General features: G+C 38.9%; 1 protein-coding gene across 1 annotated transcript; it reads right to left on the minus strand.

Annotated features, from left to right (window-relative positions):
• Positions 1-3414: 3414 nt before the first annotated feature.
• Positions 3415-25494, minus strand: LOC119146378 (inter-alpha-trypsin inhibitor heavy chain H3-like). Its single transcript, XM_037383941.1, has 22 exons — positions 25380-25494; positions 22981-23004; positions 21294-21460; positions 20159-20263; positions 19577-19739; positions 18534-18644; positions 17383-17508; positions 16707-16823; positions 15779-15947; positions 15335-15460; positions 14928-15109; positions 13791-13976; positions 12692-12831; positions 12148-12302; positions 10326-10331; positions 9576-9602; positions 8601-8651; positions 7856-7969; positions 7066-7270; positions 5738-5910; positions 4010-4121; positions 3415-3908 (listed from the first exon to the last, which is right to left on the minus strand). Exons 1-22 carry the CDS (start codon positions 25467-25469, stop codon positions 3779-3781), a joined length of 2679 nt encoding a protein of 892 aa, XP_037239838.1. The 5' UTR covers positions 25470-25494; the 3' UTR covers positions 3415-3778.
• Positions 25495-26160: the final 666 nt, after the last annotated feature.

Below are 26160 nucleotides of genomic sequence, written 5' to 3' on the forward strand. Positions count from 1 at the left end.
GACCTAGGTTTCCAAATGAAAATAAGTCATGGCATCACCCAGTCCAACAAATGTGTCACACAAGCTAAAGGAGTATTAGTTTACCATTTCTCTCATTTTTTTATTTTACGGAGAAAAACCCCTCAGCCTTGCCGCATTAAGAAGGTTCTTTTAGAGATTGATCCGCAACAGTGGTCAAAGCTGATGAAATCGGCAATAGGACCACGCGTGGGGAGGACAAGGCACACACCGTCCCATTCAGTGCTGCAAAGTTCCCAAGGCTCTGCTTTAAACCCATCCGCAGAACAGACCTCTGGCTTGTTGCCAAAGCCAGCATTTCAACCCTGAAATTTCGCAGCTTTTTTTGGTGCCGTTTCATACAAGATTTTGCAGACATTGGAAGCCGTTTTACATATAACAAATGACTCAAAACAGCCCGTGGTGCACAGGGGTAACAGTTCAGAGGAGACATACGCACAGAAGCTTCTGCCCATGGAATGCAAGTTGTAGTTTTAGTCTTCAGGTTTTTTTCATAAATTTTAATTCCAAAATGATTTTGTGTTTTAGAATTTCCTATGTTACCTTTGACCTATAAATATGCCGGCACTACAGAAGGTTAAACAAAAATTGCTTTCTATCCTGCCAATAACATATAACTGGAAAAAACTTATTATTTTAAAGCAATGGACTAAAAGAGAAGCAATTTTTTGCCAAAGTCAGTAAGATAAAACAAACTATGTAACTAGAAGCCCGGTTTTTGAAAGAGTTGTGTAGACGTGTTGCCAAGGCATGTTTTCGTGAATTGCTTGTACCTTTGAGATGCAGGTGTCGCTGGACAGATCACATGGCAAACAATGTGGAATTTGGAAACTGGAAACACTGGATCACTTGCTTCACCACATCGTAAACAGGCTTACCAATTTGAAAGGCAGGAGATTATTTCCACTATAAATTAACTTGGTGTTAGAATTACATGCTATTGATGCCGGGTTTTACCAGCAGACTTACTGCAAATTAAAAATTCCCTGCTCTCAGTTTTAGGATGTCTACGTGTTCCCTCCTCCACCTGCCCGCTAACTGCAGGCACAGCAAACAGTGTGGAAGTCAGGGAGCAGTGAGGCATGGCCAGAGGGCATATTTCACTCAGTCCCCACTGCTTTAAGTGAGGCTCAGGTGTGTGCAGACCATTTTTGCGAGCTGCTCTTCTAACCCACCCCCTAAAACCTGCAATGCCTGCCGTTCCCTATCGCCCCGGCAGCCCGCTGCCCTGCTAACCCGCATCTCCCTTGCTGCGAAGAGGCAGATTCCACAAAGAGGCAGATCCTGCTAACCTCGATGGATTGGAAGCAAAACGGCTCTCAGCCTTCCTCACAGCAACTTTTTACGCAGTTGGTGGGTTTTCCCCCTTTTTTTATAACAGCTCTGCAAAGCTGTTCCTATCCTCCAAACGTGCATCCGCACTGCGGCCAGCCCTGCTGATGGGGCCTCTCGGGTCTCAGCGGTACCCAGAGGGGTGTCTCTTCCACAGCAGCCCTGTGTCACTGGTGTGCCTGGCTACTGCGATGCCCAGCTCCTCTCTGCAGTGCTTCTTCCCCTCTACACGTGCGCTTTCCCTTCCATGTGTTGCATTCCACCCTTTTTTCACCTGAATTGGATCTTAATTTGTGGTCGAGTCACTCACCTGCTGTCCTTTCCAAGCCCTGAAGCGAGTTCTGATGGGCTTCTGATTTCCTACGCTCCTTTCTCTTGCTCAAGAAGCTGAAGGCAGACACAGTAATGAATATTTTGCGTTCTATAATTTCTAATTCCAGTGCAGAATACACAGTATATTTCACACTCTTCTCTTTTAACCAATATTGCAGGAGTAAAACTTTTATCTAACTGTAAGCATCCATCTGCTACTTCTCACTTATTGTTACCTTGAGCTATATTTGCAGTTATCTCCCAGGCTGCAGGAACCTTGGAAGAACTACATACTAAAAAGGAGATTTTTCTGTCTCCTCCGGTGTAAGTGGGAGTTTCAGGCTGCCCCAGAAGCCACACAAAAGGACGCCAGAGCCCCCGAGGTCAGCTTCTGGCTGACAATTCAGTCGAAGCCAACAAGACTCCTGCCAGCTCCAGAGATTTGTCTCGCCCCCCTAAATTAAACAGGAAAGCTCTGGCTGAGGCTGCGCTCAGTGTTGCCTCGTGCCTAAACTTTGCTAGCCGGGTAGGTCGAGGTCTGCGTCCGCTGCTCTGGGGTTTTGTGTTAATGGAGCAAGCGAGTGCAGGAGCAGCCCCACAGCTCCTATCTCAGCATCCAAAATGGATCATTGCTTTATTTTATCGTACTCCAACTAATTCATTATGTTAGAATAAAACTTCAGAACCATGTAAACTTAACCTTACTAGCTTCAATTTTCTAGTCTTCTCTCACTCCTGCCTGTTTCTCTCCCTACCTTCCCATTTTTCAGTTTCTACCTTCTATAGAAACTGGTTTTTCATCATTTGTGTCTGAATTTAGCAGGCAGAGATATCTAGCCACCGTGACAACCCCCCTACCCACAAGAATGGATTGTTTTTCTTCTTTTTCTAAAAAACTTCTGCTTTTAGTAAAAGATTTTGGTTCCAGGAGGCTTGTCTCTCCCATAAATTTAACAGTAAGTATATTTTTCCTCTGTTTTTTTCTTCCCTGATTTTTCTGTTGGATTTTTGTTCACCTCTACTTTTGTTCTTCCAATTTAATCCATCGCATCTGATGTCATCTCTGTTTTTCCCACTACAGTTCTCTTCCCTCATGTGTGCCTGCATTCTAGTTTCCCACAAGCTGACTTTCTCTCCTTGCCTTACCATACTATGGACATTTTCTACTTTGCCATGTAAGGCTATGATTGCCTTGCTACAGCTGATTTAATTGAAAAACAGCGCAAAGAAAGAAAGAAAGAAAGAAACCTACTTATTTTTTGCTTTAGAACTAATAGCTTAAACTTTGCAAAATTAAGATATAAATAACTGGGACACTGCTTGCCCTGAAACATGTACATAAATTCTGTTATGGGAACAGAGGGAGGAGTGTTACTGGAAGATTTTGCTGGCATTCCAGTAAAGGGTCTTACAGGAAAAAGATACTGTCCAAAAGACAGCTACTCTTACTTAAATCCGAGTGCTGTTTGGAACTGTGATATTTCATTGATTTATAAAGATCTGGGCATTCAAAAGTTAAGTTCAAATTAAAACACTAAAGTACGGAAGCCCTGGATGCTAACAGCCATCTCGCATGATGGCACTGCACCGGCCCTCAGCACCACGCAGTCACGTGCTCAGATGGTTTTAAGGACCACTGAATTGTCCCAGAATATGCACTGGTCTGTCAGCTGTCCTCGTGTTGGATTTCATCCTGGGCTTTGTGAAACCAAATGAAAACATTGATAGCTGTTGGAATAACGGAACAAGGCATTAAGTACTAGTCTTTTTATTTAAATTGCTCCTGACACTCAATTCTTGATTTAAAATTGGTTAGAACATTTCTGTTACATTTTACAAAGTAGAATTTTAAGTCACAGTTTTAAAACTAGTAGATTAATTCAGTAAAATGAGGATATTTCGGGGGATAAGTGTTATCTGTCCACAAGGAGAATAGCTGTTTAGCCCTTGAGATTTGATCGAATATGCAGCAAAACTCTCTGTGAGAACCCGTCTTATCTTGGCATTGCCAAACATGGTAAGTTTATGTAATGTTAATAGTTTTTAAACACGAAAAATACTATTCTTTCAGACAAATACTCTGTATGCCCATGAATTTGGAGGAAGTTGTAGCTGTTTAAAACAGACTGGAAACAATATAGTCTGTATGAACACCATCTATCAGCCCAGCTCCATTGTTATGAACAAACCAGCAAGGAATATCAACGCCGTGCTTAGGATCTGTTCTGTAATCCTTCTGCCAGCCCCTGTAAGGGAAAACACAGTCATGGGAGTATCAAAGCAGAAACTGCACTTCGACAATGTAATCTTTCCCAAGTCTTTGCTAAAGACTTGATTAGTTTTCTACCTTGTTACCGTCAGTTCATTATTTTTAACAATCATTGTAGCATCTGGTTTCTTGGGATCAGACCCAGGATGAAGTTCAAGTATAGTGAAGTCAATGCGGTGGAAAAACTGTCCTAAAAATAGAAGCCAAAATTACCATTTCAGGCATGTTGCACACATTAAAACAGAAACAAACCAAACAGAAACCCAGGAATTTCCACATTCCCATGTTGTTTTTGCACATCCCTTCAGGGTTTTGAATGGATAAGCAAACACCAAGTTTCATGCGAGGTTGAACATATGCCTACGGTCTTATTTTCTTTTTATAAACCATATGCATATCATCTGGATCTAAGTTCCGACTTCTGAGCACGCAGTAAAATTAGCCTTTTCTAAATATCCTTCAAGATATCCTCACCTTGTGTCTTGTCTATTCAGTTGTATTTATCACATACTCTCCACGTCTTTAGCCTTTTTTTATCAAATAATGCATGTGTTGATCTCTGAAATTTTTGGATGTGATTACGCTCAGAACAAGGCTGACATCTAAGGAATTTTTGTACTCCTGCCAGGATTAGCTTTTGCACAGTTTTGCCCTATCTGGGCTGGTGCAGGATGCTGCTGGTGCTTTGAGCACTCTAATGAGCATGGGGTTTAGATTACTTAGCGAAGTATCGAGGCAAAGTCAAAGATAATGAAAATAGTGATGAGATGTGTAAGCTGGTGAACTGTAACATGGTATCCCCACGTCATGTGGGCTTTTGCAATTTTCTTGCTACTTAAGAGTCCATACCATAGCAGAGCAACTTCTGTGTGGACAAGTCCTTTAGCCTGAGGAGACCAGAGCAGGAAAGCATAAGTAACTTTCTGTCCCTAATCTGCTCTTTTTCTGTTTTGTTACAGCATTTCCCATGACTCATGGATCTAACGTACTAGCACTGATACCCTGACTTGCTCTCCTCAGGCCTCGAAGTGCATACCAAGACTGAGAAGAGTAAGTTCACAGCAATTCATATTTCTCCACAGTGAGTAAACTGATAGACCCAAAGTGAATGTTTGCTGCCCTTACCTGATTTTCTAAGTCAAAACGGGAAGGCTAGGGAAAATGGCTGCTACCTCTGCCTTTTCCCACAGAGAATGCACACCACCAAACCCACTACACTGGTAGAAAAAAGGATTCAATGGGGTCAAAATTTTGATCTCTGAGTTACCAACTTCACCTTCTAGAATAAAGAATGTGAGTTACCATGGGGAAAATCTTAGATGGTAGAAGCCATTCTGTCATTTTAATATATGCTAGTAAATCAAGCTGTAATTTAAAAACTTCTTTTCTTACAAGGATGCAGCAATTGTTTGGCAAATTTTGATCAAGCAAACACATGTATTTTCTGAGTACTTAGAAAAAAGGTGGTGAGATGAAAGGAGAGATCAAACCATCCAAGAGACCGGAGGAATAGTGTAGCAAGAAAAAAAATATAAATCTGTAGGTGGGATTGAGCAAGATAAAGAGCTTTAAAAATGCCGGTGAGGACAATCTAGTGGTTTCAGCAGCAGCAGAGGAATTTATGAAAAGCTAATGTATAAAGTCTGAGCCCAGAATATTTTGTCAGAAATCTTAATACAGCTGATCAATATCATCTCAGTTTCCTCCATTACCTCAGTTCAGAAAGGCTAAGTACAAGATTGTGTCTAAATAATTATGTAGCCTCATAAAGAAAGACAAGCATGAAAACACTGAATGAAATTATACCTAATAATCCATGGGTCTGTTCAGACAGTTTATCACTTTCCAATACATACAGTCCTAGGAAATCTTGATGGAGAGGATGTTTCTTCCATACTTGGTGCAAAACAATAACAAATGAGACACCGCTGCCCATTGAAAGCACCAGATTTTTTTCTCTATTAATTGTCAAAGTTAAACTGAGGAAAAAAGAAAAACTTGACTTAGGGCATTGTGCTTCCCAGAGTTTACAGCAATGAGAAACAACTTCAGAAGAAACATGTCCAACAAACAAATATGGCTTTATAAATTGCTCCATGTTTTTTAAAATAGAGGTTTTGCTGCCTAGTTTGGTCCGTGTGAATCTGTGTGTGTACACAAACAGTCCAAGACTCACACTAAATTACACTGTAAAAGGCTATGCAGCCTTCCAACATTTCAGCAAGATATTTCTACCAACACTCATCCTATAACTGTGCATTTCATCACAGATTAGTGATATGTAGTTACAGCACCTCATGCTCAATAATAAAAGTGTTATCGATAAAAACATCACTTCCTTGCCCAGATGTGACCTGACACCTTTTCCCTTTGTTTTTCACAAAAGACAATTCCTGAACTGTCTAGGTTAGTGCTGGGCTAAAGATTTGCTTCTGATTGTGTTAGTGATGTGACCAATTTGGCTATCATAATAAAAAAAATAAGCATGCTGTATGAATAAGAGTTTTGCTCTGGTGCTCTTCCTGTTGCAGTGCCATGCTTTGAAAAGTTAGTAATTCTGTTCCAGGTACACAATGAAAATGTAAATGATAATGATGAGGAGTTGCTGCCCATTCCTTTTCTAAACTTTTTTTTTGCACAGGTATAAACGATTCTGTGATAGATACATCTCATGAAAAACATACCTGCTGACAGGGCAAAATGTACCTGTTCTAGAAATACTACAATTTCCATTTCTTAAAAAGGAGATATTTTACAGCACATTATTATGTCTGTGAAAGATTACACACTATGTCTAAAGTTACTCTTTAAGTATTTGCAAGACAGTGTTGCATTAAGCACACAATACCACATCTAGCTTTACCTTAGTCATAGTAATAGAAAATCAGGGAAAATTCTTTACTTATTTATTCCAAGCAGAGGAATTTATGATTAACCATTCAGCAGTTACACAACAAAGCAGAGAGCAGAATCCAGCGGGACTTGAATTGGTTTCTTTTGCATTTTTCAGGCATTTTTCACATTATTTTCTTTTGTATATTCAGACAGCAAATCTTTTAAGTATGTTATTGATCAACACTAACGAAAGCGTAGAAAGTAATACAGGAGCCTGATATTCTTTCTATGAGCCTTACCCATCTTGTTGCACGGTGACTGAGTCAAGCCAGGTGAAACCTGTTTTTTCATTGCCATTCTTAATTGTGATCTTCTCAGGAGTTACTATCAGTTGTAAATGCAGGTACTTATTTGCAATGCCAATTTTCCCAAAGTATGTGTTTTGGATCTTTGTGTCATTATTTGCTCTCTTATCACCAATGAGTTCTCCATTGACTGTGATGCCTAATATAAATAGGAAACATCAAGTATTGTTTTTAGATAGGACCTGATCAACTGGTGTCAATGAGTGTCATGGAAATTTTATCAACAACTCAAGGAAACAAATATGAGTTGAAAAATAGATCAAAATTACTTGTGCCTATTTGTGCCAAAGTAGGGTAAAGCTCTGGGTGCTGTTCTGTGGATTTCCACAAGACAACAATCACTTTATTGAAAAAAGTTTAGTATTACCTAGAGCCCAAAGAGTCTGTGATGGGCACAAATAGCCTGTGTGACAACAGTCTCTCTTTACCAGCTATTCTATGAAATGGCAACCTAAGGATTGTTTTATTGCTTGTACTACTACTCACTGAGACAAAGGATGTCACTCAACTCTCACAGTGGTTTTAAATCAAAATTTAAAAGTTCACTTTGCTCCAAGAAGTGAAAACACAGTCCATGGTAATGGTATGCTATCACAGCTACAGGAACTCTTATTAACTTTGCTGCGGAAAAAGCTTACACAGTATAAAAGAAACAGCCTTTAAACATAAGACATTTTGTTGTAAGTATCCTGATTTACTGCCTTTAAAAAACCTAAAAACTCACCTGTAACTGGATCACTTATTAAATTTAACACAGTACCCGGGTTTTCATTGATATTGAAACAAATGGCGTCATCTTTTTGTGGCACTGGTACAATGAAGTGTGGATCTCCATCAACTGTAAAGGTAAATCACTGGTATTTGTATAGTGATACACAGGTTCAAAGTTCCACATGAACATTTAACACTGTGGCAATGGAACTGCTGATGCTGGGGATCAGCAGGAACTGGTCCCTGCACAAGCTCTATGCCCAGCTTAGTCCAGCCCATACTCCAAAGGAGTGGTGGGGTCCCAAGGAAGCTGCTACCACCTCCCCAAAGTGAACCGTATCCTTTCCCCCCCCCTCATCTTTCCCAGGTACGTGACATATATCCTGGGTCTCTTCACCATTGCAAAATGTGGCACACGGCTTGTAGGTTCAAGATGGCCACCTCTATGTGCTTGTCCCTCAGGACCATGACAGTATTGCTGAGGGCAGAAAGTTCATCTGAACAGAGAACAGGCAGTTATCAACACAAAGCCTAGCAACGGGAGGAGGACTAAGAAAATGACTATATATAAGCTCAGTGACTTGACCTTTAAAAGACATTTAAATATGTTTAAAGTAAATTAAAATACTAGCACACTGGAGATGAAAAATGACTGCTTTTGTAGAAAGAAATTATCTAAAAGACTCTTAATAGTGCAACGTAGTCTTAAAAACCCTCTTCTGCTCTCCTTCTAAGCAGATGCTACTCAAACTACTCACCACTAGTATACCATGTGGGGTGTGCTGTATATAGGTAAGATGGTTGTGAAACTGCAGAAAGTAAAGAAAAAATATATTACAAAAGCTCACATCAAAATGGAATATTTACACACTACCTGCACAGCTCATGTAAGATATTAGGAAGTTGGTGTGCTAGGTAAATTGCTAATTCCTTCCTAGTTTTTAAAGCATATAGTCCATGGAATGTCGGTTTGTGCCCTTTTTGAATCAAGCAAAGCTTCAGGATAGAGACAGATACCACTCATAGTCTAAATTGCTTTGAGGGTTTCCACAGGGCCCAAGTCATGTATCTGTAGGACACAAATGTCTCAGACTTAAGGATTAAGCTGTCTATCAGCAAGGAAATACAGCATCATCCATTGAAAACTTTTGAGGTTTTGACATTTGTTTTTTTCCAAATGAACTTAAGTCTTTTCAATTGAGACTTGAGAAAACTAGACAGAGAGACACTGAGACTAATCTGCAGAGCAAAAGCTGAAATCTAACTCTCCCATTCCCAAGACTGCCCAACCAGCCATCTGAAGGGTCAGCTGCTGTCTCTCTCTCGACTAAAACCATTTCTTTTTGTATAAGTAACTGAAAATATTCATTTAGCCGGAGATGCTGACATCATACTCCCTTGCTTTATGCAATTCCAAAGGAGATTCCAAATTCAAGTCCATCCTCTGTTCTTGGGAAACAGCTTTTAGGAAAAATGGTCCTTTGATGAACTGGCATTTACTGCTTAAAAGCTGTTTAGCTGACACTCTGTCATCTAGTATTGTTCAACCTTTAAGAGTGGTTTTAGCAGCAAGCACTATTTTAGCAGTGAGCAGAATCTGATAATCTTTGTTAAAATACAGTTGTAAACCCAGAAAAGGCAATTTTCCCTTTCTGGTAACTTCATTTGTCTGAATCAACTTCCTTTGACAGATTGATGCTTCATTCAGAAATTGTCATTAACTAATTACTTACCTGGTATAATATGTGTGTCAGCCTGTGCTGTGAATGAAACAAAATGTTATTTTAGAGGTTAGACAGACTAAAAAACAAGCTCTCCCACTTCCCCCCTTCCACCAAAACCTTGTAATTATTCTAAATATTTAAAAAAAGAAAAACTTAGCCAAAAGTTTTTATTTATATATATGTTGCATTTAGTACTGCAACAAAGCAAATGTGATGAACAGGCAGAAAGCACACCCTACTTTTCAACAAAACTGTTACTTCTCCAAAGGCATGTTGTTTGCTCTGTAAGGGGCTGGGACAACCTGCTCTTCTCTGATTCCATTATGCCATCTTGTTCTAAACTACTGCTGGGAAGTCAGTGAGATTTACCACCTGCTTCCACAGTTTTCTAGTCTTCTTCTCTTTCTATGTCTGAAGCTATGGAGTGGTGTCTGAAGACAAGGGCTTTGTGCTGAAGAAGGAGCAATCACATCATCACTGAAGATGTCTCTGGATGCGAGACTGCTGCTCACAAGTAACTGGGAGCCAGCAGCCCTGAAAGCAACTCCTTTGTACTGGGCCTGAATTTTGTGATGGTGGAACGCTGCAATTATCAGATTAGGAGGAACCACACTGAAAATGGTACTACAAACTTTTCCAGCTTGAGGGATTCACCAAGAATTTTATGAAAATATTGTGTCCTAGATCAAGTAAGCAATTCAGGAAATCCATCTCTAACAGTCAAAAATAGTAAGTAAATTTGATAAGAAATGTACATACCTTCAGCTGTTACCATGGGCAGATAAGAAGTAAAGGGAAGAAAAAAGAGAAATTTACAGTTTCAGTTGTATGATTAGACATGAAGGATCTTGACCCTGTGTAAAACATACTCTAATAAAAAAAAATAATTAAAACAGTTTAACAATTGAACCAGGTATCTTCAGTATTTTACAGTTCCATTTCTTCCCAATGATACACTTCAATATTTGCAGATCAAACAGAAACACACTGAAAATAAAAAGCTGTTATGTGGGGCAGCAAAACTGCAATTAATTATGCATATGGCAAGAGCACTATTAGTAATTGTTTTATTGTTATCCATTTCCACATTACAAAATATTCCTTACTGGTTTTACTCTTTTACAGTTTTCAAGGCATTTGCATCATTCTATTAACACTGACCGGATGGTTCAGTAATCCTATTTGTGAACCTAGGCTCTAGCACGTGTAAAAAATTATTTTTGTTTCTTAAACAGCAGCACTTTTTTGAGTATTTTCTCCTATTGCTGCTCTATACTCTCTATATACAAAGAGGATTTACTTGGAAAGAGTTTGAGAAAAGGGCCTTTGTACTACAAGTACCTGGAAAGGGAAAACAAAAGAGCTGAAGATCACACTGAGTGGATGCCGCTTCTGTCAGATGTTTGGCTAAGTTTTTCCATCTTAAGGAGTCGAGCTGTAAACTTTAAAGTTGTTATGTTGTATTGTGACTTGAATGTTAAATGAAACATGACATGTTTTTATGTCAGTATCCCATTATGATTGTTATGAAAAATACTGCAAAAATTTTATCAGAAGAATGACGGTAGAATTAGTTAGAATTGAAGGGCATTTAGCAATAACTGGTTTCAGGACTTAGCGCCGCTGAAAGAAAAACCCACTAACCTCCAGTAAGCATTTCTGTTATGCTAAAAGGCCTTAAGTTACTATGCCAAATTCAGACAAGAAAGTTTTTCATCTAGAAGCCAGCAGAGAGCCCACACAGAGCCTGGGAGGAACTTTTAGGGGCACTAAGCAAATGTTGGGGGAAAAAATAATGGATGTGAACAGAAGCAATTGAGAAGCCTAACAAGAGGTTGGTCTGACCTGTTGAATAAGAGAGAAATGAGGATTGCCCAAACAACACACACAGATGAGGGCAGGGTTGCTTTGGGCTGCACTGAGCAGACAGCATTTGCTTTACTCTGCTAAAAAGGAATAATTTTTTTTCACACAGATCAAACAAAGAGGCTGAACTGTACATAAGCGCAGCGTTTTGCTGAGCAAGGAATTAATAATTAGCCAAAGTATCAGAGCTGAGAACAAATTGTGCACTTTCAAGATAATTGCGCTTCTCTCTGCAATATATACGAATACTGTGTTTTACAGATACAGTCTCCATCTTTTCACCACCTGATACATCCTGCACAAGGAAGATCTCATGCACGTTTTTCCCTTTCATGTAGAAATTACTACATCTACCCCTAAACTGAAATATGTAGAAAATGATGTGAACCAAATTGAACATAGCTGGATTATTAGATTAGAAATGGGTTTTGATTTTCAGGGGGTTTTATGTAACAGTTCATATAATTAGCTTAAGATACACTTATTTTGAATTGATAGTATTTTGTCTGTATGACTTAGTAATGAAGAATGGTTTGATGGAAATGAGCTTTACAAAGAAAAGTAATTTTGCATAAACCATACACATGCAAGGTTTGGAAGGTAGATTTTTCAGATACATGTTTAAACCTGTACCCACGTGAAAGCCTTTCTTTAGGGGAACATGAAAGGAACACCTGGTTTCTCAAATATAGACATTTTCACAATTTTACTTTACCTTCAATGGGCTTATCAGCAATCCCATCTTGATTGTCATAGTCTTCTGGCTTTGTTACCACCATGGATGTCAGTGGTGTTACAAACTTGTATTTTAGTGAGAGATCCAGGGCTTCAGCTGTAAGATTCTCCTTTTCTTCTCCTGTAGCTGCAATACTGAATAGAGACTCTAGCATCAATGATTGCTAAATTACTCGCTGAACTCTGGATTAGGTATTTTTCTTTAAAGTGAAGTTGTTTCTCTGCAGCTAACATCCGTAAGGGATAATATTTGTTGCAGTCTAAGAGCACATCTGGTTCCACTGGCTATCCAAGAAAAAGGCAAAACTGTCCTTAATATTTGTAGTAACTTAAAATTGTTTAATTTGCAGCTTGGGCCAGGAATACTGTGATTGGGGAGGAGAATATGTTGGGGGATTTTCCTTACTGTTTTTTATGCTTTCCCATTGGCACCTCAGCATGATGTGAATTTCGGCTTCACATCTGAGAAGTTGCACCAGTCAGATGGCTTAACAGTTTCATAGCTAAGATGTTATTCTAATTACCGTTTTTCCAGGAGTTGTTCAAGGGTGAGATAAGCCCAGAGCCTTTCAATGTATTCTCCAAATATGTATTCTTGTTCCTGGAAAGCTTTAGCTGTTTGCTCAGCATCTTGGTGTGTAGTATATGACAGGGCATCATTAGCCTGTTAGGAATAAGGAAACTTTTCTGTATCATAAGCAGCCAGGGACTTCAGAACCTCCCAAAATCAAGACCTTCACATCTGAAAATCTTATTAAATTGAAAAACAGTCTGGTCCTGCACAGCACTTGCCCCTTGCCCAGGAAATTGTCAGTGTTGCGTCAGGATCTTTGTTCCATTGCTTCTGTGAAGGTTAGTAGTGTAGCTATAGGACGTAATGAGGTTTCCAAATTCACGTGGCATTTTTGTGCGTTAGAATTTGGCTACTCAGGATTTAAAGAACTTTGATTATGACGCCACTTTCATACAGGAACATATGGCTAACTTACTAATAATACATTATTTGTATTTGAAATATACCTAATTCTATATAATATATTTAATACACCACAGTGCATGGGACATATATGCAGTTCACAGTATTTATGATAACACGCTCTATAATATGCTTGTGTTTCTTGAATATCGGGGCAAATACTTTTACAGAATCCAGCTCTGGAGAGGTATTTAGGTCACTTGGTTTGTATTAGAAGTAAACTTCTATTTTAAGAGAAAGGCATTTCAAACAATCAGCTGGCTTATCCATCAGTTTTCTTCACCCAATGAAGACTATTGTATGTGAGCACTGAACATTTTGCTCCTGAAAGAACCAAGTAGGGTATTTAGAGAATAAACTAATAAAAAACAAACCAAAACAAAAGCCAAACAAACAAACAAAAAATCTGTTAGCAAAGCTAATCCAGGCACACTGCACAAAGTTGTCCCAGACTGACCCTAGTACACCTGACTGAGTTAGGCAAGTAATCTGCAGTTTTAAAAGCAATTACTTTAGTGTGTTTAGTTTCTGACTTACACAGTAATGCATCCTGCCACTGAGGTAAAGAAATTCCAGTAAATATTTTAAGTATTGCCAGGTTTGAACATTCTGCATACCTTACTGAAGTTAAAGAAATCCATACTTACGCCTTCACCTCTCACATCTACAGCCAAATAGTTTTGGTTGTTGTCTATAAAACGCCCAGCCACCACAATCTCAGACCCATCATAGAAATGCTTAAAACTGTTTTTAGTTAGGTCTGATATTTCATTTTCTGGGTAGTTCAACTCCACATCTGTGAGCATGGGATTTGAAACCTCATCATAAAACCCCTACAGGATTAAAAAAAAAAAAAGAAAGAAAGAAAACATTTAGCTATCATTGTTTCTTTAATTAATAAGTAGATCTGTACCCAGAATCACCCTGCTATTTCAGCAATGAAAACTAGAAGTGTATTTTAGAAGAAATATTTAAATATTTAGTTAAATCTCAGAGTATAAGGCCTAAAAAATCTAAAATAATGGAAATGAGAAAGGACATTCAAACTTTTCAGTCTCATTAAGAAAGAGGAAAAATATCTGAGAACAGCATGCTGTGGATGATGAGTTCTATCAATGTTAATCAAGAGGGATCCCAAGCTTCCCCCTGTTTGATAGAAGTAAGTTTCTAGATCCATTCCCTACAGAGACTGAAATGACAAAAGGAGACTAGGTATTTGATTTTGGCAGAGCTTGCAATGAAATCTGGTATCTAAATTCTTTGGTGAATTTTTCAAATGGCTGCTATTGGAATGTGAGAAGTAACAAAGGTCAACTCTGCACTGCATATACCCCTCCTCATGCTTTATACAACTATAAAATGCTTCCATGGTATGGTAAGATACACCTGCTTGCAGTAAGTTCCTATAAAACAAAATATCTAGAGTCTTTATGCTCTGTCATCCTTCCTTTGATGTGACATTAACTACATGATCTGTGAGGTATGGGAGATATGATGACTGCAGCAATTGTGCTGCACATGGAAGTGTCCTCCAGAACCATGATTTGTGTCACTCTATGCCAAGTTTTGAACCCTCTTCCATAGCCCACAGCATCTCCCTTTTACTGTCCTCCTACTTTCTGCTTATATAAGGGAAAGGGAAAATTAAATACAACTAATATTCTGATTACAGAAGACTTTTAATTATCTCAGTAACAGATTACATTTTGATTAGTTCAAAATAAGAACATTGGTATAGTTTTCCAAATTTATCTCTCATCTAATTTAGGTGGTGATTGCTGTACCTGGAGCTGTAAGGCTGCATCAGAGTCAGGATAAATCCGACGAGCCAATCCTTTATTCTCCAGCGCCATCTTCTCCAAGAAGTTGTAGTCAACACCATAGCCAAAACCAAGATTGTATAAGGTATATTTTCCCTCAATGGCTTTTTTAACATGTGCCTGAATGTCCTGTGTATTTGATATGCCTGCATCAAACCAGAAAAAGTTCGGTTTTTCTTCATAGATAAAATTATCATATAGCCTGTTTGAATTTCTTAGGAAAGAAATTTCTTATCAAAAACTTGGTTTAGTAGTATAATGCTGGTATAGTAGCATTTAAATCATTCAAACATCCGTAAGTCAAAGATGGAGGCCAATTTGCATTTTTTGTTAGTTAACTCACTCTATTATTCCATCCAAGAGAAACTTACCTACATTTGGTTGGCCATCTGTTAACATGATAATTATAGAAGCGCTTCTCTTGGGCACAAGCTTTCCTTCATGAGCAGCATTCAGCATATCAATTCCCCTCATTATACCACCATATAAATTTGTCACTGCAAGGTAGACATAGAAATCTGGTTTCAGCACAGACAGTCAAAATACAGGCCCATTTTTCACTGGAATCTGATGAGATCTCATTGCAGTATGAAAATGAAATATTTGGGTTTGCAAGCAGGAGGATATTTAGACAGAAAAATACCTGGACTTTGGAAACATAAGGAAAAATAGCTGTTGCATTCTGATAAATTTCAACTGTAGGATTGTCTCACCAGTAATTAAAAAAAAAAAAAAGCTGTAGCATTGTCTTCACAGACTGAATTGACAAATTAACTTACAAAACAACTTAATGTCAAGTCCAGTAAAGTACTTACTGCCTTCAGTGTCAATGCTCCGAACAAACTTCCTTGCTTCATCCAAATTCTCAGGAGTGGCTTTGATTAATGTTTCTTTCCAGGTGTGTACATCACTACCAAACAGTATGAAATTGAAGAAGTCATCTTCTTTAATGTCATCTAAGATTTTTAGGAGTGCTTCTCTTGTCTATAAGACAAAGAGATTTAAATGTATGGTTCAACATTTAATGAAATCGGCACTTGCAGATTTTACATGACTAATGTCTCAGCATTTGGATATTTTCAACTTTTATACAGTATGTCCTGCAAAAATTCTGAGCTTGTTTTGTCCTTGCCAGTCTGCGTCTATTTCAGAGTCACTCTAGTGAAGTCAGCCAGTTGCAATTACAACTGGTAAATCTTTTTAGCTGAAAGAAAACTCAGGTCTTGCATCATGGATCATTGCTTACACTGAGGTAAGATGGCATGGCAAATTGAAAGCGATGGGAAATGGGTACAGGTTGGCAGAAAGGTTCATATGCAAACAAGCATGGATATCTTGATGCAGCACCAAACCTGAAATCTCTGCGAACGAGAGTCCTGTCTACAAAAGAACTGCTGCTTCCCAGAAGAGATGGAATGAATAACATAGATAATGCACATAATACTGTATACACATTTTAATTTTGGAGCTGTTCAGTACTTGTGATGGAACTCTCTGGAAATGTTGATATTGAGACTTTTGAACTAATAATATTTATGAGTAAGTAAACATAGCCTAAATGTATAGAATTCTGTTCTACACTAACACTTCAAACTAGTACTTATGGTGCTGAGCACTAGAAAGGTCACAGCATAAAACCACTTGGTGTAGCTCAGGCAGCGTGTATGCACTATAAGCCATCCCGTCCCTTCCATCACAACAGAGGCTCTTTTATTGGGACTGTATAGTAATGTAAGAACTTACCTGTTGTATTTCTCTTCCAGACATTGAGCCACTAATATCTATTATAAAAATAACATTCTTGGGCAACTTTGGAAGATTTGTCGGTGCAAAGAAGTGTACAAAGTAGCCATTGACAATCTGAAAAATAAAATGTAAAGGAAAAAAAATAAATTTTTGCATATTATAAAGATAAAATGGATAAGAAGAAATTACTTTTATTTAGTTTCTAGCCCCTGAATGGAAAACAAGGTTTTAATGGCCCTGACTAGCCTCACCTCTGTCCAGGCCCAGGAGCTTCATTTAAGCATGAGCTTGGGCCTTTAGTCCCTGCCTGAGCTACACTGTAAGAATACCTGCCTCCAGCTGTGTCACAGCCATACCTGTTCTTGTCCATGGACTCCACTGAGTTAGATTCTGCCCTGCAGACTGACTTTCCACCTTGACCTTGGGCTGCCTCATCACCACAGAGTTGCCTAATGGCTTGGACTCTCAGTTGAATTTGACTGCCAGCTCTGGGTCTGTGTGCTCAGGTACTGTAGGGAGTGGGCTCATGGCTGGCAAAGCCCCTGGGCTGCCAGTTGAGTTGTCACACTCAGCTCTCTGCCCTTTAGGGAACAGTTATCCCTTGTTGCTCCCTGACATTTACCATGCAAGCTAAGCGGTTCAACAGTTCAAAATTCCCAGCTGTCAGATTTACCTGCAAACTGTCTGGAGTTGCTCTCTTCACATCATATCTAACAGTAAAATCCCCATCCAAGACAGACTGTGAGCAATTTGCGCAGGTTCGCTGCTGATCAAGAGCTGGTTTGAAAGAGACATGCCCCTGAAAAGAAAAGCTGTCATTAGATCTGAATGTTGAGAGCTGCAAATTTTCTACAGAACACAAAGAAGTTTGCATTTTTAAAAAAACTCGTATATTGATATTCACATAAAAATAACCTGTTTTATCAGGTAGGTATTAATTTATATCAATCGGTATTTGTAGGGGAATTATAGAGGAATGAAGGCAGGTTAATTAACATTGATAATATACAGCTGTGGGCTTGCTTCAGGGGCAGCTGTTGGCCAGTTGGCCAACATGGATAATGTGCAGCTGTGGCTGGTTCCTGCTAAGCAGTTAAATAGCTCTAAGGGGGATGGAAGAGGAGCCCTGGATGAAGAGAGACCTGGAAGAAGCAGAATCCAGATGCAGCAGAGACAAGAAGCAGGGTGGGCTGACCTGAAGAGGACTGAGAAACAGCATGGCTGGTAGGTGAACTCTTGAAACCTTGTGGGGGGTTGGTAGCTGTGCCAGGGCAAGTCATGGGAACTACTTACTGAAATTAACCTGGTATGGGGTGGTAAAAGCCTTGTTGCAGCTGGCTAGTTTGGATAGTGCTGTGACAGGTATTTGATGGGTAACTGATATATGAAGTCTGCTATCTAGAGCTTCCTTCGTATATTTACTCCCCCATCTTCCTTGGTTCAGCCCTCCGTTCCAAATGACACCTTTGATAAGGTTGTTGGGTAGCCTATGTCTTAGGAATTCTGCTACCTCCATACATGAGAAAACTACCTGTTACTGGTTCGGTTCTTCTGTAAGAAATAGTCTTAGTATCCAGGTTTCCAACTACTGCTGTGGGACAAGGCCTACTCCTTTGGGTACAACACCATGCTAACAGCTACCTGGCTTCTGAACGGCATGGAGATGGCCTTCAACTTGCTAGCTTGGAATTCAGAGCTCAGACTAACCTTTACTGCGTTTTCTCTTTTTCCCCCGCCCCCCCCCCTCACTTCCATTGCTACCACTGACATTATTATTTCAGAATTATAACTGTAATAAGTTACAGAATGCAGTAGCCACTGTACCTTTTTCTCTGAAAAAGTTTTTTTAATAATGTTTTGTAGATCATTGGTGATGAATGTTCCCTCTGCTTCCAGCTCAGTGATACCCTGGGGCTCAAAGATATTTACTGCAATCTGAAATATTAATTGAAAATTCATTGTCATTGATTACTGCCCAATATAAAAACATAGCCATTTACAGGAGTATCAACAGGCAACCACAGATGTGACAGGGGAATTTTCATAAAAGCAAAACAACTTACTTTTGTAATTCATAATAACAGTCCAAATCCACACTTGTGTGGACACCCCATCAGCCAAACAGGTCTTTTTACACATAGAAATTAAAAATAAAGCTAGAAACCTTAATAGAAATGTAACTTGTTTGAAAGCTAGATACTGGAATTTTGCAAAATGTCAATAAATATTATAGTCCTTCAAAAATATAACCCAGCCATTAGCTGTGAGTTGTGCCCAACTTTGACCTATATTTCAGTATGCCTTCTACCACAGTGGGTTTAAAATAATGCTGCATAAACATTTATGATGTTGAGTTTTGTAATGACTCTTACACAGCATTTTCTGGGCATACAAAGGAGAAAAAAATGTGCCTTAGACCTGGGTTTTATCAAGGCAGATAGGAGTGATATAGACAAGTTTTGTCACGCAAAAGGTGTGGTATTCTAGAACGTGATATATGTATTGCTGTAATTTAAGATTATGTAGTTTCATGGTAGTGGGAGAAAAGTGTAGTTTATGCTGGAAAGGCATTTGTAAAAGCTGCTCTTCTTCTATTTTACCTCAAGGCATCATAATGGCTTTTTCAGGTTTCCATACATGGCTTCTTTTGGAGGCTTAGTAGTTGAGCCAATTTGTCAAGCTTACAATAAAAACCTGCACTAAAGCATACTGGTGTGCCATCCCCACAAGATTCATTAGAAAAACTGTCATGGCCCTTTAGCTCATGGGAACCCATGGGAATGACCATGGTACTCAGCTTTCAATGGATGTACAGAATTTCATCATCTCTGAAGTTATAGTCCAGTTTGATACAGTTTGCCATTTACCTCAAAATCTTTGACAAGCTGCTTAGGTTTTACTTTGATGAACATCTCATATTTTCCAAACTGTCGCTTCAGCAGTTCCTCATATGTGAGTTCAAAAGTGACTTTACTGCCTGCTTTAATGTTGACTGAGACTGTGAATTTTTCAGTTTTTCTTCCTGAAGCTCTGTATTTAAGTGAGTAAGAAAAAGAATATCTTTATCCTCTTTCACAACATTTATTGTTTTGGTTGGTGGAGTATAATCTTCAAAAAAAGAGTAAAACAAAGTTAGGAATTTTGATCTATTGCTAAAATCATACTCAAACTCTAGAATTTATTCAAGTTTCCCAGTGAGCTTAATCCCAGGAACAGGTCATACAAAGTCAGTGAAAGCTTCAGAAAATGTCTTTCATAATATACGGATACTGCCTGCATAGTCAGAAGTTGCATTTCCTTTTCATAATCTATAGTACAATAACTCTTTAACTTAATGATTGTTGTTTGGTCCCATAAAAAGCAAACTTCAGAAACAGGCCAGTACAAAGTATTTCCAGTCTCACAATTTGGGATGATGGTGTGGAACCCACACAAGACATAATTCTTACTTGACAAGACCAGCAGTCTGTCCCTTTGAAACAGCCTTCTCATACTGCTTTTTTGCAGCTTCTTTTTCCTTTATAATTCCAGGGTAAGTGACACCATCAATTGTCCTGCAGATGAAAAAGTCCTAGTTTAGCTGAACGATTTGTACCAATACATGACAAGTTACTGCAGGGAATTCTCTGGTTATTGATTGGTTTGCTAAAACGCACTTCAGGAATATGATATTGCCAAGATTTGAGCACCTTCACTGAAGCTAGTCTTCTCAGTGAATTTAGCTGGAATGAAGAGCTCTGTGCTCAGTATCTTAAGAGAATGTGAACAAATGTTTACTTTGAAAGTTAATTTGATCAAAACAGGGCTGATAGCAACACTACTTACACCTGCCATGTTCCTACACTTCAGCAGCTTGACTATCTCATCTCATCTAATGGCCTCTCTACATGACTCACTGGTCCAAGTGTAGGTGTCCACAGCAGAGCATTTCATTCTTAGATTCTCTACACCATTAAACGGGCATTTCTCATAAGGGATTCATCTCATCCTATAATAAAAGTTCTAGCATGCATTAAGAGTACTTGTGCTCTAAAAGCTACTGTTTCTTTTCACTGGAAATAAAACAGGCATTGTGTGATTAGCAGAGATGGACTTGTTTAAACTGAATTAAATCTCATAATGGTGTGAGAATTGCATGTTACTGCAACTAAAGGTATGAATGTAAAGGAATAATTCTCTCTATTTCCTGCCTTTCATTCAAATATGGTTTTTCAATGAATAGAAAAATTAAGCTATAATGCCATCAGGGAAATAAAGCAACGGAACTTTTCTGGTTTGATAACACCAGGGTAAGTGGTATTTTGGAAAAGGTAAATGGAGCTCCAGAGAAGATCCCCCATTCCCTAAGGTCCATGATGATGAAAAGAAATACCTGAAAATTTGTCATGTTTTCTATAGATGTGCCAATGTTTGCCTTTCTCCAAGTGTCTTGCATGTCAAGTTAGTAATCCCAGAAAATTGCCTAGGAGGCATTTAGAAATCTATCAAATGGTAATGTAAAAATGAGCAACTGGGTTCAGTTTCTCCCAGTTGCATTTGCACAGATTTTTAGTCTTCTCCAACAATAATGTCAAAATTACGCACATGCTGAAATTGGTAATGAAGGCTGTCTTAGGGAGTTCAACATCAAAGACTACTTCTTTGTGCACATTTCCACGATTGACAGCTCGACTGGTGATGACATTGTGGGCAAATCGGGAAGTTACTTTACTATCAATTTTCATGCTGTAGATTTCTATCCCGTTGACAATCTGTAAATTGAAAAAAGAAAAGAAGAGCTAGCTGTTACAATGATGATTGTGTTGATCAGCCATAACCACAGTTTTTAAAACTAATTGCAGCAGAACATTCTATCACTCCAAAGCAAAACAGGAAAGACCTACAACTGGGTTTCCTTGGATATCTACCACACTGCCATCACAGTGTTATCCCACAAGTTATAACCATAGGTGTAGAGGAATTATAGAGGACTGTGTGAAAAGTTTATTTGTAAAAAGGTTGTAATGATTGTTAAAAACATGAGGTATGAAATGTTAAAAAGGGGGTGGGAATGGGAATTGTAGAGGAATGAAGCTGGGTTAATTAACATTGATAATATACAGGTGTGGGCTGGCTTTGGGGTGGTGGGTTGGCCGATGTAGACAAGGTGCAGCTGTGGCTGGTTCTGTTAAGGGGTTGAGAGCCAATGGAGAGAGCAGCTGAGGCAGAGAGAAGAGAGAGTGTGTGTGCCCTGGATAAGGAGAGACTGGGGAAGGCAGCAGAGGGACTGGCACAAAGAGTATGCTGGTATGTGATGGTAAAAGACCTTGTTGCAGCTGGCTAGTTTTGAGAGTGCTGTGACACATAGCCTCTTTAACAAAATACTACCACCACAGCAAAGATACTTGCATTATAAGAATATTTTTTTTTTCTCTACTGAGACTGTAACTTTTTTATGGTTAGTCAAAAAGCACAACAGCCTACTGCTGCCTCACTGTATTAGTGACTGTAATTATCAGCCAAGTGGATGATATCTACAGCAGGGATATAGGTAGTCATCCTGTTTACAAGTAGACCTAAACAATTCCAGGCGTCTCAAAATTCCATTTTATGTTACTCTTAACTTCTTCACTACTGAGGCTCATTCTCATTTAAACAAGGAAATGGGTAGGGCAATACTTAATTTCTTGGAATGCTCAGGTACAATGTTGCTGGACACTGCATGAAAGCATAGGTAACAACAAATGTGACTCCTTGGGCAACTCTGCAACAAGGTCTGTTTCTTGCAGCAAAACCAGCACTGGAAAGAACCTTGGAGGTTTTTTAGTGGGCCTGATCTCTGACTGATTGATTAAGAAGGTCTCCAAAGAATTAAAGCATTGCTGGAGTCCAGGTGCCCAGTGGAATCAGCCTCACAGGTGAGGTCTCTTACCTTCCTTAGAAATAACTGCAACATAAGAGTAAAAATAAAGCCGACATAGAATAGTTGTCTGCTAGAGTTATAGAGTTGACTTCAAACAACTTTGCTATTTATTCTAATACAACAAGGTTAAAAATCTTTTGCTCATTCTCTTTCCTTGTCCAGGAGTTTCCATCAGAGCTTGAAAAAGAACTGTCTGGTTAGTCCAACTACCTAAAACAAGTAACTGTGGGCTACTCCCCTCATCCTACACACTCAGAAATATCCATTTGCTCAGACTGGACTCAAAGAAACATGTTGTGAATGCAGTAAGAACATACTTGTCACTATACATCTTTCTCAGTAGCCTGGACAAAACCAGGTTTTACTCACCAAGTCATTATCAGTGTTTCGCTTCTGTAAAGAGAAAAACAGAGGAAAAAATCATGACTACGGTAGGAAAGCTGCATTTAGAAATAAATCACTTAGCACCTATGTAGTTACCTTCTGCTTCCAAGTCCAAATAAATTGTCCAGGAGAAGGAAAGCTTGAGAAAGGTCTTTATTAGAAAACTGAAGTAAATTTGAGGGAAGAGCAAGTAAAGGCATCTGAGGCAGGTATAATTACTTTGCTTATAGAGCGTTCACAGTTCTGGTGAATCTTTTGGATTTCAATTGATGTTAGTGTATTTTAAATACTGTGGGTTTGAAAGATATGTTAAATCTTGAATGTTGCTGATTTTGTATTTTGCTGAAGTGACACAAGAAGTTATCTTCTTTCAGCTGAAAAACAGTAATGGACCATCTGAGACATGAGGGGAGAGTGAGAGGAAAAGACTTGAATGTTCAGTGCCACTGATATTTAAATGTTGTTGAGACTAAAGAACAGACTAAAACCTCTTAATATGGCTTCCTTGAGCATAGGTTGGCTGTGTGGTGACATCAAAGTAAAAACAGAGTATCTCATCCTGAGGGTGGCATCTTTTCCTTGGAAATTCCTACTTCCGGGTCCTGTGGTATATGTTTTGCCTTTTCAAACTAATTTCCCTTTGGAAGAAAAAAGGAGGTTGTATCAAAGCATAAAAAACCAAGTTTGTACACTTTTTTCCAGTCACATACACTATCCAAACTATCAGTCAGACCCATCTGTACACTTTCAGACTTGTGCCTAAATTTTTCCTGTTGACCCCAGCAGACTCTCATTTTAACAAAAATAGTAAGATGGTCATTCAGCAGGCTTACACAGAGAAGAGGCAGTAGCTATGAAAGGTTGCATCAAGGGGGGGGGAAGCTGTTAGAACTTTTTTTGGCATATTTGCTCTAAAAGAAGGTGCAAAGATCAGAAGCTCCACAAAAATACCATGTTCTCTTGTGAAAGAGAAAACAGGCTTAGAACGTACATACTGCATCATGTTAAAATAACAGCTTGTGTAACTCTGTTCCCGTAAGCTTGGCTGCAAATACCTTATCTCTTTTGGCTCTAAGAGCCTCATGGGTTATATTTTGTGCAAGCATGTTTACCTGCTCCACCGAATAGGGGGGTAAAGACACAATGAAGTATCAAGTCAGATACACGTCTCCAGTACTTTTAATCTTTCATAGGAGTTTTACAGGTTGGAAAGTGAAACAGAATTATTTTTTTTTATTTTGGAGTTTTTTTCAAGACACTATAATATATCTATGGTAATGCAAAGGTTTTGGGGAGGCTTGTAAGAGTCTGGCCAAAATTCTGTGTACATTTCTCTGGGTTCCTCGTTCAAATAATATAAAGTATATAAAAATGGGAGAATCAGCTGACTTTTCTGTAGTGTTTCTGCATGTATGGATGAAGCATTGCACCACAATTGGTCATTTTCCACTTAGAAAGGTTTTAGCATTGCAAGACATACAAAGAACGGGTAGTGTGGTAGTTGGGAGGACAAAGCTAAATGATATCAGGGCTACATAATGGTTAAATAAGAATCCATGGCATCTCCAATTTGCAGCCATAAATCTCAGGCTGTTTTTTTAAAGTTAGATATAGTATTTTCCTGATTTTTCACAGAAAAAGTCTTGGCGAAGACCATAATCTAATCAACAGAAATTGACAGTAAATTGCTTTGTCCAGTTCCTCGCAGCAATGTACAATGCTCCCTAGAGAGATTTGCTCTCTGTAACTTTTCATAGTATGTAACTACTGAGAGAGAGGAAAATAATCTATTGAGGTGAGGAGTAGTGGCTGGCAACTTCAATGAAGCATATTTGGCAGAACATCAGGCAGCAGGGCCTTACTCGGGGATCCAGTCAAAACCAGAATGGCCCCTTTAAGGGGCAGATATATATTTCATGTTATGCTAACATGCAAATGTTTTGAGAAAAATTCTACCATGTTATTTGGGTAGTGTACATATTTATCTGGATACCATGTTACATCTCTGTTTTCTGCGTCCTGGAGGCCTCTTTTCACTGATACTTTGCCTTGCTTCACAGGTGCTAGTCAGTTCCCTGGCAGCACCAACTGTTTTACACATTTAAATATAAGACTGCTAAACCATTTTACTATTATGTGGTGATGACAGGGAAAACAAAGTGATGCTTTTAAGAGAGATAGGAGAGCCTCTTCAGAGCCGATTTAAAACTGAGGCTGATTGGAGGTGAACTAATTCAAGCCCCAAGTGTGATCTTGTGTTCACTGGTAACAGAGAACACAAAGCTCCTGGTGGCATCACTGTGTGAACTCTCTGATAAATGTTGATAAAGGCCAGGAAGTTAATCTATGAAGAACAGGAGCCCCATACATGGTTGACTACTTACCTTGATGTTTCTGACATGTGTTTCCCAAAAGGATGATGATGCAAAGGCAGGAGTCAGTAACAAAACACAAAGCAGTAGGTGGGTTTCCATTCTGGAAAAAAGTAAGGTTCCAATTTGAACGATATGCATAAATATATATAATGCTTTGTTTACCAAAAGTTAATATATAACCCAGTGTGAACAGTGGGATTAAACATTAGGCGTTTGGGAAAAATCAAATACTGAATTTAAAATTTGCATAATCTGCAGAATACTGTTACAAAATACTGTTACAGTATTTACAGAATATTTCAGCAATGTCTCTACTATGTAGTATCTCCAAACGGAAATTCAACAGCCATTTCTGCACAGGCAACTGAGACTGATCTCTGCTCCAGACCCACTTTTCCAAATGAAACCTGTCATCTTTCTAACTCTTTCTTAAAGCCTGTCCCTGGCTCAAATGTATTGCAGCTGTAACAGAGCTTGCAGTCTCCTAACCCATTTATGCTTCTCTTCAAAAACTGCCTCCTGTAATCCTGTCTATCGCTCAGGTGCACGGTTTAGGTATCATTATTTAACCTGTGTCCCAACTAGTCTAAAACTTCTTATTACACCCTCTCTTATTCACCTTCATTGCTGAAACCCCGGTTCCAGCTCCCAGGGTCCTGCACCTTGCACAATTAATACCCGTTCAGCCCGCTGCTGAAGGCCCGTTTTATTCATTACCTTGACAGTGTTAATTCTCTCTTAATCTTTTCAACCCATTTCATCTCCTCTGTTACATGAAACACAAACCTTG

The sequence above is a fragment of the Falco rusticolus genome, chromosome 4 (assembly GCF_015220075.1).
Source record: "Falco rusticolus isolate bFalRus1 chromosome 4, bFalRus1.pri, whole genome shotgun sequence".
Taxonomy (NCBI): domain Eukaryota; kingdom Metazoa; phylum Chordata; class Aves; order Falconiformes; family Falconidae; genus Falco; species Falco rusticolus.